This window comes from Aquarana catesbeiana, linkage group LG02, assembly GCF_042186555.1.
Source record: "Aquarana catesbeiana isolate 2022-GZ linkage group LG02, ASM4218655v1, whole genome shotgun sequence".
Classification (NCBI taxonomy): Eukaryota; Metazoa; Chordata; class Amphibia; order Anura; family Ranidae; genus Aquarana; species Aquarana catesbeiana.
In genome coordinates this window covers 313712793-313726321 of record NC_133325.1, presented here as the reverse complement: position 1 = coordinate 313726321, position 13529 = coordinate 313712793, and the positions used below count along the sequence as shown (strand labels likewise).

General features: G+C 41.5%; 1 protein-coding gene across 1 annotated transcript in view; it reads right to left on the bottom strand.

Annotated features, from left to right (window-relative positions):
• The window catches only part of TMEM255B (transmembrane protein 255B), a 120776-nt gene extending 107772 nt beyond the window's left edge, over nucleotides 1–13004 (bottom strand). The window contains exons 1-2 of the mRNA XM_073614726.1: nucleotides 12649–13004; nucleotides 2415–2557 (exon numbers count right to left, since the gene is read on the bottom strand). Coding sequence (XP_073470827.1) covers nucleotides 2415–2557; nucleotides 12649–12691 — 186 coding nt within the window. The 5' untranslated portion in view covers nucleotides 12692–13004. The remainder of the gene's footprint in view (nucleotides 1–2414; nucleotides 2558–12648) is intronic.
• Between the last annotated feature and the right edge of the window lie 525 nt (nucleotides 13005–13529).

Here is a 13529-nt window from a genome sequence, read left to right as displayed (position 1 = left end):
GGAAAATATTCAGCAATATATTCATGTTGTTCACACTACAGTCAGGCCATCTTTAAGGCAGGGCAAAAGGGGCAGCTGCTCTGGGCCCTGCCATTGTTGTGAGGCCCAAAGCAGCTACCTCATACTTGCCAACTATGCCGGTTTAAATTGCATTGTTTTTAGTCCCGTGCTGTGTCCCGATATCTCAACGTGGAGTGCTGCTACTAATGCTGCCCAGCTCTGCCCTATTTTTGTGTAAAGATAACTAACCCGCAGACCTTGTGTTTACATGCAAATAACGGCATTGATATGTAAATAGCGCCTGCATTCATGTGTAAGTGAACGCAGACCGGCAGCATTCATATGTATATCATGCCCCCCTGAGGTCATATCCACCATCACCTATACTGAATGCTGCCCACTGGGGAGATAAAGAGGCATGCTTGAAAGTCCTGCCTGCAAATGTGGTCATTCAGCTTAACATCAGCCTGTTCTGCAAAGGTAAGCAAATTGGTGGGGGAGGGTAGTGTGGGGTATGCAGAGGTAGGCAAAGAAGGAATTACAGTTTGGGTGCACAGGTAAGCAAGGAGGGGATGTATAGAGGTAAGGAAGATGGGTGCAAAAATGAGCAGAGGAGGCAGGTAGAGTTAAGGGGAGGGGGTTGGAGTGGAGAGGATGGGGGAGGTTTGGGGTGCAGAGGTTAGCAGGGATTTTAGGATGCAAAGGTGTATTGACAGGGTGGATAAAGATGTAGGTCGTGTGTAGGGCAGCCCAATTTTTTCAATGGGCTGCTCTATGCGCTAGAAATGCGTAAGGAAGTCCCTTAGGCCCCTTTCACACTGGGGTGGGGGCGGCATCGGCGCTAAAGCGCCGCTATTGTAAGCGGTTCTTAACTGTCGGTATTCGCTCACTAGCGGGGCGGTTTTACCCCCCGCTAGCGGCCGAGAAAGGGTTAAAAACCACCGCAAAGTGCCTCTGCAGAGGCGCTTTGCCGGCGGTATAGCCGTGCTGTCCCGTTGATTTCAATTGGCAGGAGCGGTGAAGGAGGGGTGTATACACCCCTCCTTCACCACTCCGAAAGATGCTGCTAGCAGGACTTTTTTTCCTGTCCTGCTAGCGCACCACTCCAGTGTGAAAGCCCCCGGGGCTATCACACTGGAGACACAGCAGCGGCTGTTTCGGGTCGGTTTGCAGGCACTATTATTAGCGCAACAGTGCCTGCAAGCCGCCCCAGTGTGAAAGGGCACAAACCCTTATTCAAAATCTAACGGTGCCACAGCACATCTCAGCTGTGAGGGTGTCATTAACAATTGATGGCACTGCTGTGTATCTGCTAAAGGGCAGCACGTTTTTGTGGTGTCAGGAAAGCGATTTTTTATGCATTCCCGGCACACACAAATGTGAATGCAAGCTAAATGTCAGTAAAAAAATTCTGCTTTGCCATTGATCACACCCTCCCCTCCCCAGTTTTCTGTCTATTGATGGGTCCCCTCACCACCCCAGTCCATGGTATGCAGGCAGGTGGAGAGCGAAATTGCATGGAGGGATGCCCAAGAAAATGTTTGTCCAGGGTCCAATCAATATTAAAGACAGCCCTGACTACAGTGAGGAAGGATTAAAATCTTTGTGAAATGTTACTGTTGGCTGTGTTCTGCTTTAGAGATTTCCCCCACTGTCTATGTGGCCACGTTAACAGTAAGTGAGGGGCGACTTTATCAACGGGGACAGAGACGGCAATAAAAAAAAATAAAGAAGTTCTAACTTTCCCTCCTTTGTACTATCAAACACTGAAAGAAGCATCTGTATATGAAAGACAGAATGGGGAATTAACTAAACTTTCTGTGCCATTTCAATGGAGTGGGAAACTGTCAGAAGTGGAGTGCACCTCATTAACTAAGTAGATAGATCTGTGTTAGGTCTATCAGTGCCACCCACACCAGTTTCTATTTCAGAGTGAAAAAAACTGGTGCAGGGTCTGCAACTGATTAACAAGCAGTTCCATATAAAAAAAACTGCTGTGGATCCCCCCCCCCCCCAAGGTGTGATCTTGTCATAAAGGATGTGTACTGGCAGCTTGCACCCCTCTCTTTGCTTGTGCAGTGATTACACTATGCAAGCAGAACCTTCAGGGCTAGCAACCCTGCATGCAACTCAAGCTCTCCTGTTCTCTGTGCTGTGTTTATTATAGCCATGGCAGAACAGAGAACTGATTGCTTATAATTAAGAAAGGGGCTTGCATCACTTTTATTAATTAGGAGACGCATCTGCTCCATTTTTTATGTCTGGAAGAGTAGTGCAAGCATTGTGCTTGTAACACTCCTTGGTAATTTCTCCCATTATGTCTATATCATTGCAATCAATTTAAAACATATAAAAATAAACAGTAGTTGTGAAACACCTGAATTCATAACACAAAACTGAGAATTAGAACTTACAATGATCCCTGGATAGTAGCCTCCGACCGTTATGTTCTCTGTCCTAGTTGTTGCAGCAAGGCCAATTATCAGTATAAAAATTGATACCACAAGAAGAGTGGTGGTAAACCACAGGGAAGTCTTCTTTCTTTTAGCAAAGTGGCCTACAATTTAATTTGGAATTGCAATTACAGTTAACCTTTGAGAATCAAGAGACACAAATACGTATCCACTTTATGACAATAGTTTGGCAGCTATAAATATGTATTTAATAAGGTAAAAAACAATATAACTAATCAGAAATCATCTTTCACTGAAATGAGTGTAGTAAACAAACATTATGTTGGCTACGTACATTATCTTTGCAGTTTAATCTTCCTTGAATTGTAACTTTTGGAACAATAAAAGGACATACAGTATATGATGCAGTCGGTCACTAGCATTACCACAACAGTTTTTCTTTTTTTTTCTGAGTCCTTCCAGGACATTACAAGTTAATCCTTGCAATTGATCCAGTCTTTTTCAATTTCCTGTAATAGGGTGACGAAGCAGTAAAATTGCACAGCAATGTTGCTACCCTGTAGATACTGTACAGTAGTCTTAGAACATAGGATTAAATTGACATTGGATAAGAAATAAACAAATTAAAGCACAACTACAAGCTAACATTTTTATGCAATTACAGCAACAACTGTTTTCCTTTAGAAAAAATGTTTAAAACATAGAATAAAAGCTGACCATTTTAATCACCCCTTTGAGTGTTAAATAATTTGTCCCAACTCTGTAAGTGAAACGTTTACTGGATAGCTGAATAGCTTGGCCTTTTAAATACAGCAAAAAACAAAAACAAATCTTCTCTACTGACAGGATCAACACATAATAAAACTATGTTCCAGGTTTTATTACATGGTAATTTATGCCAATAGTTTCTCTTTAAGCTTAGGCGCCCCTAACTGTTGCTAATTAGCAGTTGTAGTTTTCCTAGAAATCTACTGAACTGTCAGTTTTTTAGTGCCAGTGTTTCATTTAGAGACCTGATTATTTCCTGTAGCCCCTATCATTTCTTTCTAGTTGGGAGTTTGACAATAAAGGGAACAATTTGATTCACTGTGGGCAACACACAATGTTTGTCATTTAAAATGTAGCCAGTATATAACAATGCATTTCATAATAATGGACTGCAATTCATAAAAAAAAATAAAAAATAAAATAGGACACTTGACCCAGGGTTGGTACAAGGAGTGCTGGCAGTGTGCTGTTAAACTTCCTGGGCAACAAGTAAATGACTACCGCCGGCCACCCCTACAACACTGCAGAGCTGCGCCTGCTTGCAAAGATGTGCCGAGTGCGTTCCTGTACCTGGCACAAGCAAAGGACCCGGTCTTCCCTTCCCTGTCAGGCGGAGCCGTGGAATAATCTCGCATAACGTCACTGAGAGGCCGGCCAGGAGGCGGGAGGAGAGAGGACCATAGAGAGCTGCCGGGCAAGAGGAGGAACCAACTACGCGGTCAATAACAAAGTAAGCAGATGGGCATCTATGAATGAATGAATGAATGGGCTAACTCTGGTGGTGGTGGGGGGGAGAGGTGAGATTAATAATTGGTTTTCCAATGGTATTTGCAATATGCAGCATGAGAGGGTTCATGAATTGTCACTGGTCACTGATGCATTAATGACCAGTGTCAGTTAATTAACCCCTTTGTGCTGCATTAGTGGCACCAGTATCAGTGTTCATTAACCCATTCATGCTGCAGCATAACACTGATACTGGTGCCACTAATGCAGCACAAAGGGGTTAATTAACTGACACTGGTCATTAATACATTAGTGACCAGTGGCAATACATGAACCCACTCATGCTGCATATTACAAATACCACTGGTAATTAAAGGGTAAGTTCACCTTTTTCAGAAAAATATGTAAAGAGAACTTACACAGGACACCCTCCTCACTCCCCCTGGTCCCGCTGACCTGGAGTGTGGCAACCACCCGCTATGAGACATCGGGTCACCACCTCACCGGTCCGGGGGTTAGAAATCTCTGCAGCTTAATCTCCAAAATGTACCTCGTCAGCAGGTATGTTTAGGAGCACTGTAATTGGTGGGCACTGTCACATGGGCAGCCTCGACCAATCAGAACCCGCGTAGCCCATCCTGTCACCGCGGGTGAGGAGGAGGGAAAGCCGTGGGGATTTCAAATCCCTGCACAGGTACAACGGCGATACGAGCTGTCGGTGCGGGGGATCCCTAGCAGGATGGGGGGGGGGTTCCAGTGTAAGCTTACATTTTAACCATTTGCCGACCCACCACAGTACATATACTGTGACTGGGCTGCAGCTACAGTATGGTATTGTTGTATTGTAGTGTTGTATTGTTTTTAGTGTTTTCTGGTTTTGAAGGGACACTGACTCTTTATTTATACCCGGGGGGGCGCAGTTTGCCATCTTCGCCCTGGGCACCAGATGGCTTTGTGCCAGCACTGACTTGACCCAACCTGGTCCCTGAATGAATCACTTCTTTGTAATGCACTTCAACAGACTCTTGTTCACTCACACATTCTAGATCAGGGGTCCCAAACTGGCGGCCCTCCAGCTGTTGTGAAATTACAAGTCCCATCATGCCCCTGCCTGTGGGAGTTATGCTTGTAACTGTCAGCCTTGCAATGCCTCATGGGACTTGTAGTTTTGCAAAAGCTGGAGGGCCGCCAGTTTGAGACCCCTGTTCTAGGTTATCTAACTCTGAATAACTTTCCTGACATTTCTTCTGTTATGTTATGGGAGACTTATAAGATTGTAATGAGAGGTCATTGCATTCAACTTGCATCCTCTCTTAGGAAGTAGCAGATGACACTTCTTGAACGCACATTTCAGGACAAGCCACAAACTTTCCAAAACAATCCTTCTAAAATTCATAAAATTGCTTTACATGATGCAAGGTGGGACTTAAAACTACTACTTGTTGGCCAAGCTGAAAAATCTATAAGGTGCACAAATAACCTCTTCTATCTTGAAGCCAAAAAGCAGGACCCCCTCCTAGACTCTAGATTGCAGAAATCGGACCCAACGCTAAAGCTCCTCACATTGGGAAGCATAACTACACTAGCAGTATTTACTAGTACTAGTACTAATACTGTTATCTATTTATACACCTATAAGAACTTTATAACTCCATGGATTCTTTTTCTAAAGATGTTGCTGATGCTCTTTTTAATCAAATATCTCTACCACGTTTCTGAGGCTCTGCATAACTCACTTGACTCTCTTGCTTTTCAGTCAGAAGTGCTTACAGTGATAAGATCATTAAAATTATGCATGATCAGGGCTGAATGGCTTCACAGCTTTCTACTATAAAAGCTTCCTGGACATGCTTGCTCCTTTATTACAAAAAAACATTTAACAACCTCTGTAAGCAATGCTTTTTTAACATAGCATCCCTCTTAGCTGCAATTTCAATGACTCCTAAATATAAAAAAGATTATAAAAATTGGTCCAATTTTAGGCCTATTTCTCAAATGAATGTCGACCTGAAGCTCTTCTCTAAATTTCTACATGCAACATGGTTTTAATGAAGGTATAGGGGAACGCATTCATCGAGACCAAGTTGGCTTTATGCCAATTAGATAAGCCAGCGACAACAGTCACAAACTGGCTCTTCCCATTGAGGCTTCCAAATGCACTTATGCTTCTATCATTGGATATTCTATAACCATTTGATTCTGTGTCCTGGCCTTATCTTTTTTATACCCTAGAATAATGGGGCTTTGGCTGATTTCAAATATTATTCATTCTCAGTCTCTTTGCAGATGACGTTATTCTTACAATTACAAATCTGCTTGGCTCACTGCCAAGTTTACACAACATCCTTAATCAATTTGGAGCTCTCTCAGGCCTATAGGTAAATCCTTTGAAGTCTAAAGCTCTTAACACCACTCTTCCCCACTACTCCAAACCCTTCAACCTACTTTTTGTTATCATTGGGGAGACACTAAAATCCCTTATTTAGGCATACACTTGACAGAATTCTTTTCTATACTCTGTGGGGCTAATTACCCCTCCCTTTATTCACAAACTTAAACTTCCCCTCAACACCCAGGCTACTTACACCCTATCGTAGTTGTGACATATTTGTGACGTATTTGTCCCACCTTTGTTTTGAGGGAGACAGACGATCCCTCACACTTCTCTCTCTTCCCCCCACACCCTGTCACAGCACTGGACATAGAGGGATGCATCTGGTACCACATACCGCATGAGTTGCAATTAGGACCATTAGACACTGAGCGGTAACGCTAATTATTAAGTGTTTCTGAACTATATCCTACCTTTTGGAATTACCATCCTAAAGCAGCAGTTTGGAACTAAGGCCTTTTTGCAGTTATAGATAGTGGAGATTGGTTCCTAGGAAAAATGCAACTTCCACTTTACTATTTACCTTGTGTGTCCCCACGTCCTGGCATATGAGCCATTAGCGGCTGCTGTTGGGGGGCCCCACGAGTGTATTGGGCCAGTGTTGTTGTTTTGTTACCTGTGGTGCAAACATATTCAAGCTCCTGAAGAAGCAACTTCTTGGTCGTGAAACATGTTGAGCAGAATTCTTTTATACTTAGGAGGACAAGTGGAACCCCCAATTGAGAGGAGTCTATATGTGGATGCATTTATGTGAATTGTTACACAATATATGGTATTATATCCTCTAGGGGAACCAAGGGAAGTCTTACCTAAATTGTAGATGTCCTATGTGTTGTAATTTTTTGTAATGTGAAATATAGTTTTAATGAAGATTAATAAATTGGTATAAATTTTATACATGCCTCTAAAGTCAATTTATTTTTTCCTGAACTCAATGCAGGGAATAGTAGGTGTGGGACAGAGGTTGTGGAATCTCTGTCTGACTGCCAGAGCTTCAGCTGGGTGGCCTTTACCGTTTTTGGGCGCTATCTGCTGCTGGGGTGATGAGCCGGCTGCTACACCTCCCTTACCCTCATCTGGCTGCTGGGGAGTTACTGCCACCTTCTCACCCTCGGCCTCCAGAACTGCCATGGCTGTGGAGCAGAGGTCTTGGACCCTCTATCCAGTTGCCAACGCTTCAGCTGGAGACGTTTGTTGTAACGCCACAGATGCTGCTGTTAGGAAATCGCATGTCCCTGTCAGTGGTGTGGGAAGAAGGCTGGCTGCCTCATCTCTTTGGAGGGTTGAAGCTGCTGTTGGTGCTGGGCAGAGCTCATTGATGTTCTGCCCTGATGCCAGCTGATCCTCTGGGAAGTAAACTGAAAAGTCAGTGGACTTGCACAAATTCTTCAGGGCTACTGATTGTTGTATGCAGAGGTCTACAGCACTATCCCTTGATGCCAGCTCTTCTGTTAGAGGCTCACCAGGTTGTTCCTCCTCAGCAGAAAAGTCTATTAAATCCCCTTTCTCTGGAACTGGTGTCTGGGGATAGAGGTTCTCCATCCCCTTTCCCTGGAACCCAAAATATGTTACGGGTGCTAGGCAGAGGCTAGCAGAGCTCTGCCCGGTTGTCAGCACTTCAGCTGGAATCTCGGTAAATGTTACATCTTTCAATGAAAATTCAATTAAATCCATGCTTTCTGTGATCTGTGGCTGGGGAGTGAGGATGGCTTCCTCTTCCCCGGAGTCCTTGAACTGCAGCTGGGGAGATGAGCCAGCTGCTCCATCTCCCATACCCTTATCTGGCTGCTGGACAGATGCATTCCTCCATCCAAGCTCCTCCTGTGAAGAAACAGGTTAGTCAAGATGAGTCAAAACTTGCTGCATCCGCCATAAGATCTCCGCTTCCATAGCTGGAGGTGAAGGTGAGCAAAGTACACTGTTACTCTGCCACTTTACTGACACTTTAGCCGAGATTTCAGGACTGTCGGCTGGTACTTCTGGATAGTGCCAGGCAAAGGGAGCCCCACCCTGCTGCTAAGAAGAGTCTAGCAGCCATCTGTAGGCGATCCCCAGCTCCCATTCCTGAATGGCCAGAAGATCCATATCTTCCAGTGCCCAGCGCACTTCCGAGATGTTCCGCATCTGTTCTCTGTAATCCATGATTTCCTCCAACCACCACTCCAGATCGCTCCCAAAGTCAGGGGCCCCTGACAGCTTTCCGCACAATGGCCGCAGGCCACCATAGCCAAAGTCTTCCGTCATTAAGGTCATGCTTGGGCTACATGCCACCGAAGGGCTCTGTAACTCTCATCCACGCATATCTCGGCCTGGACCAGCCTGCTTAACTCAGCTGTCCACTCCTTGTGCGGCTGTTCTCTCAAAAACAGTACCCGCAATCCGACCAGTACTTTTCCTGGGTGGAGAAGAGAATTTTTCCCTGGCAGTGCTGCTCTTGGTCCAGCTCTTCTTTCCAGAATTGCCGGTGGAAAGAGTCATACCATCCCAGCAGGACCTGCGTTGGCACTGGTCCTCTGTTCTTCATCTGCATCTCTTGCACTCTCCTTACAAATTCCTCTTCCATGGCGGCTGGTATCTGTTCCGCTCTTCTTCTGCTAACCAGACCTCAGATCCCAGTGGGGGTTTTGGATGTGTTCACAGCAAGGAAGCACTATCCCACTGCTTGCCACCAATGTGACGGACCCCAGTACTCAATATAAGTATGTCCATCGTATAAGCTTCCCTTGCTCTGTAACAGAATGATACAAGATCCCAAAGCCCACCGAGTCACTAGTTGGAACACAGTGTAGGGTGGTGAAAAACATAAAAATTGTTTATTGAAAACTCAGAAAATGTATATACCACACAAAATCAGATAAAAGCTTGATCACATTATCGTATGCAAAGAAAACTGTATACAGGATTATAATTAACATAACTGAGGAACAACCAACATATACTTTATGCTAATCCACATCTAGCAACTGATAGCTGACAGTGATATAATTAACATGAGCCAATTAACCAGGCCCTTAAACCAGCCTAGGTGACCAGACCATTCGGCACCTACAATTCTGAATACAAGTACTGTACAATACACATTATCACAAGTATAAAAACATAGATGAGAAGACAGGCAGAAACAATGGGGGATCCAATTAACAATTAACAATGAGAGGAAGATACTTAGGAGGCACACTGTGGGAGAGACCTACTTACAATAAACACATTATGACAGGGGATCCCGTGGTTTGAGCTGATTACGTTAACATCTACAGTTATTGCTGGTTTGAGGCATAGAGGCCCCAAATATGTATATGGAACCTCCATTTCCCAGAGTCTGTGTGTTTTGGGGAGATATTGACTTTAATCAAAAGCAAGACCACTCTAAGGGTCCCCCAGGCACACACCTCCCAAAGAGTAGGGTTCTGTTAAAAGCCAGGGCCCATAGTCACCATTCAGTCCCCTCCAAAAGGGGGTCCCCTCCCAGATAGGTCTGTCACATTCACGCTGACTGAAATCCTTTTGATGTATTTTCTACGACAGGTAAAAGTGTACCAACCACAATAATGGGCAAAACTAAATATAACTTATATTTTCCACCCTTTCCATACTACTGGGTTGTGCAGAAGACAATAAAAATGGCCCAGTGTATATGATAACTGAAAAAATACATGGGTAACTGGTATATGCAGCCTTACATCACAGAGGCACACTGCATACTTTATCATATAAATATATTTACTCTAAGTGGGAGTTATAGTTCCTCAAAATATAATAATGTCAAGCATATAAGCCAATATCAATAAATACAAAAGGAGCTGCACAAGACCTTAATTTAATAAGACAGGGGTAAAGTCATTTTATTACAGCAGCAGGTTGCAGGCATGTCAACACTCAGCGATTTGTTGGATCAACGAGAACAGAGTCTGCAGATGAGATCCTCTAATTAAATCACAACTGCAAATTTCTAGACAGATAATAATGACTGGATGGCAGATCCTGCTTTAAAGGTCCCTATGTTTAAAATTATGATACTTAACTGTTTTTTAAATACATAATCCCTTGTTTTGTTTTAACAATGTAAGCTAAATGAAAAGCTTTACATACTATTAGAAAATGTTTACTATTCATAAAATACAGATTTGTTTTTGTTGTACATACCCACCTATTGGTTACCACAAAGAAATATATTTTTTTCATTTAATTTTAATTATACCTATTGACATAAGGATAGAGATTGTTTCATGGTTTCTACAAGTACAAGCAGAATGATGAGAAACGAGAAATTATGTTCAAACAGTGCTTTGAATTTTAATTATACCTAAGAGAAATTCCTAGCTAAAGTTAAAGAATAAATTAACCTTGGTTAAAGATGACTTTCTATTTATGAGAAAAAGTAAAATGATTTACAAATGTTTTAAGTAGAATCTGTGTAATTAAAAAAAGCAACATTACTGGTAATACGTTGGTGAGCAACAAAACCTCCTGGGCACCCTGACCTTGTGAAAAGCTGGGCTTATAGAACTACTTAAACTTAAACTTTGGTCCAGTTAGGTTTTTAGATCATACATTTGAAGAAATCTGACCAGTAGAAAAATGTTTTAAAATGAGATGCCTTGAGAGTCTTTATGCAAATGGGTGGATTTACTAAAGACAAATATGCTGTTCACTTTGCAAGGGAATGTTTCCTATAGCTTAGTGAATGAGCTCCGGTGATATCCATCATCCAATCATGTGCAAGCAATGAATGCATGCTATCTTGCATGTGATTGGGTAATTTGAATTCACCACATTCACTAAGGTAAGGGAAATTCCCTTTCAAAGTGAACAGCCTCCTCAAAGCAATAATGTTTAGATTTATTTTACAAATGTTCAATTTTATGTAACGATTGCATGTGTATAATCAATCTGGCAATGACCATTTTACCACTCAACTGGGTTTTTTTACTGCAGCAAAAAAGCAAAGATGCTATGCAAAGTGTCTTGGTCTATAGTACTATATACACCTCACTTTATAGGAAAATAGACAATTGCAAGATAAATATTTTTTATGGCTTATAAGGTATGAGCTTCTCAACTTTACACAGAGATCACTGAGGTTAATTTACTAACACTGCAGCACTCAGAATCTGGTGCAGCTGTGCATGGTAGCCAATCAGCTTCTAATTTAATTTTGTTCAATTAAGATTTGGCAATAAAGCCTGGAAGCTGATTGGTTTCTATGCAGAGTTGCACCAGATTTTGCACTCTCCAGTTTTAGTAAATAAACCCCACTGTCTTTTATAATAGGCCCTATTATGCCCTCGGTTAGTGCAGATCTTCGCATTTCCTGCATACATCCCACACTATGAACAGGAAATATACAGATAAAGACCAGAATGGCACCTCACACATCAAAATTTGAGGAAAGGTCTGTCTGATGGATATTTAATTTTAACAGATTTTCAAAATTTGTTTTTCTTTGATAGCAAGCCATAGCAGATTATGAAACGCATCAGGATTTTCCAAACCCAGTCTTTAAAGAATTTGTAACATGTATAATGAGTATTTGTGGTGTCTGTAAATGATAGGATGAAGTAACTGTATAGCAGGAACACTAGTGCTACTATTATGTACTAAATAAATAATTTATGGACTATCTGATCGCTGGGTTTGGATGGCAGTGTTCTCTATAACAAGCCAGCAAGCCATCCAATTTATTTTCCTAACTCAGAAGCTATAAAAGTTTAACCTAAACTATGTCACAGATCACCCAAAAATACATTTGCTGTTCCTAAAAAAAAACTATGAGTGTAGGAAAGCATGCTAACATTCGATAGTTTGTCATGGAGTCATAGCAAAATAATTATAACTAAATAACACAAATTTTAATTTTACAAATGTACATCATGGCATGTTTCACTATCTGTCAATAAATCCTAATAACATCTTCACAGATAAAGTCCAGACTGCAAGGTACGTAGATTGCATTTAAACGTGTTTCTGTTTTGTTTGTTGTTTATTATAACCTTGATAGGGGATGTTGTACAACAATGATCATACAATCTGTGTACAACACATTTTTGCAGCAGGAACAATTATTTTCTTACTAAGTATTCATTTTCCACCATTGGATGTCTTTGTCGCAGCTTAAGCATCCTGTAAATTAATACATTATACTGCTAAAAACACTAAGGTCTAGAAATACACCATCATCTTTCATTCCTTCAGCATCACGTTTGACTACATCAAACGAAAGTAAAATAATCACAATTACACTAAGAAAATAAGAATACAGTAGAGAAACATTTGCAAAGCCATACAATCTGCACAGAAAAAGTAAACATAATCAAACTGCATCATTAGAAGACCATGGATAAAATGTACCTGTGGCATCAATTGCAGTCGTAGAAGCCGAGGCTGGCTGCATCTTGCCAGAGATATACACAGATCACATTAACATCAGCTTTCAGTCTTCTATCTGTCCCTCCTAGACTATAACCCAACCAGTCCTGCACAATTCACAGACACAGCCTGCCATTGGATTGTGTTGCCTCTCTCAATGTGACCTGCTGGGCAGACAGGTGTGATATGTTACTGAGAGTGATGCTGGCTTCTCCTATTACTGTCCTGCTTAACCATACAGCTTCCTCTCCACTTCAATTCTTTGCATTGAAAATGCTCTTGAGTTACAGAATATTTGATTACAGATTTCAAATCATGAACACATGGCTGTATGCTTTAGAACAATACTAAACAAAGACAAGTCCTGATGCAGACCTTATAATGATATTGAAATTATTAAATTATATTTTATTGCCATCTCTCACACTGACTTCTATTCACTAAGCTGTATGAGTTATTTCAATGGCAGTTCTAATTTTATTTAGTGAAACATTTCTCATATATACCTTCCTAGATATCATATAGGTGTGCAGATGTTATTTTATTTATACAAAATAATTATTTTAACTATTACCTAAGCATCATAAGTGTTTACTTTTTCTTTTGAACAATTAGTTTAGGTTTTTGCATGCAGGCATGCATTATATACTACAAAAAATATATTTCAGTTTACAAAAGAATTTATGGCATGGTTCATGTTTTTATTGCATTTGTTATTCTTTCTTGTTATATAATAAATTTGTTCAATATATGTGTTCAAAAATTTACAAATTATCACACGTTTTTTGTTACTACTGCTACAGTATCAATAGCTTCTGGTGGTTAGCTTTCCCAGGCATTCAAGAGTAGACAATGGTGCCACT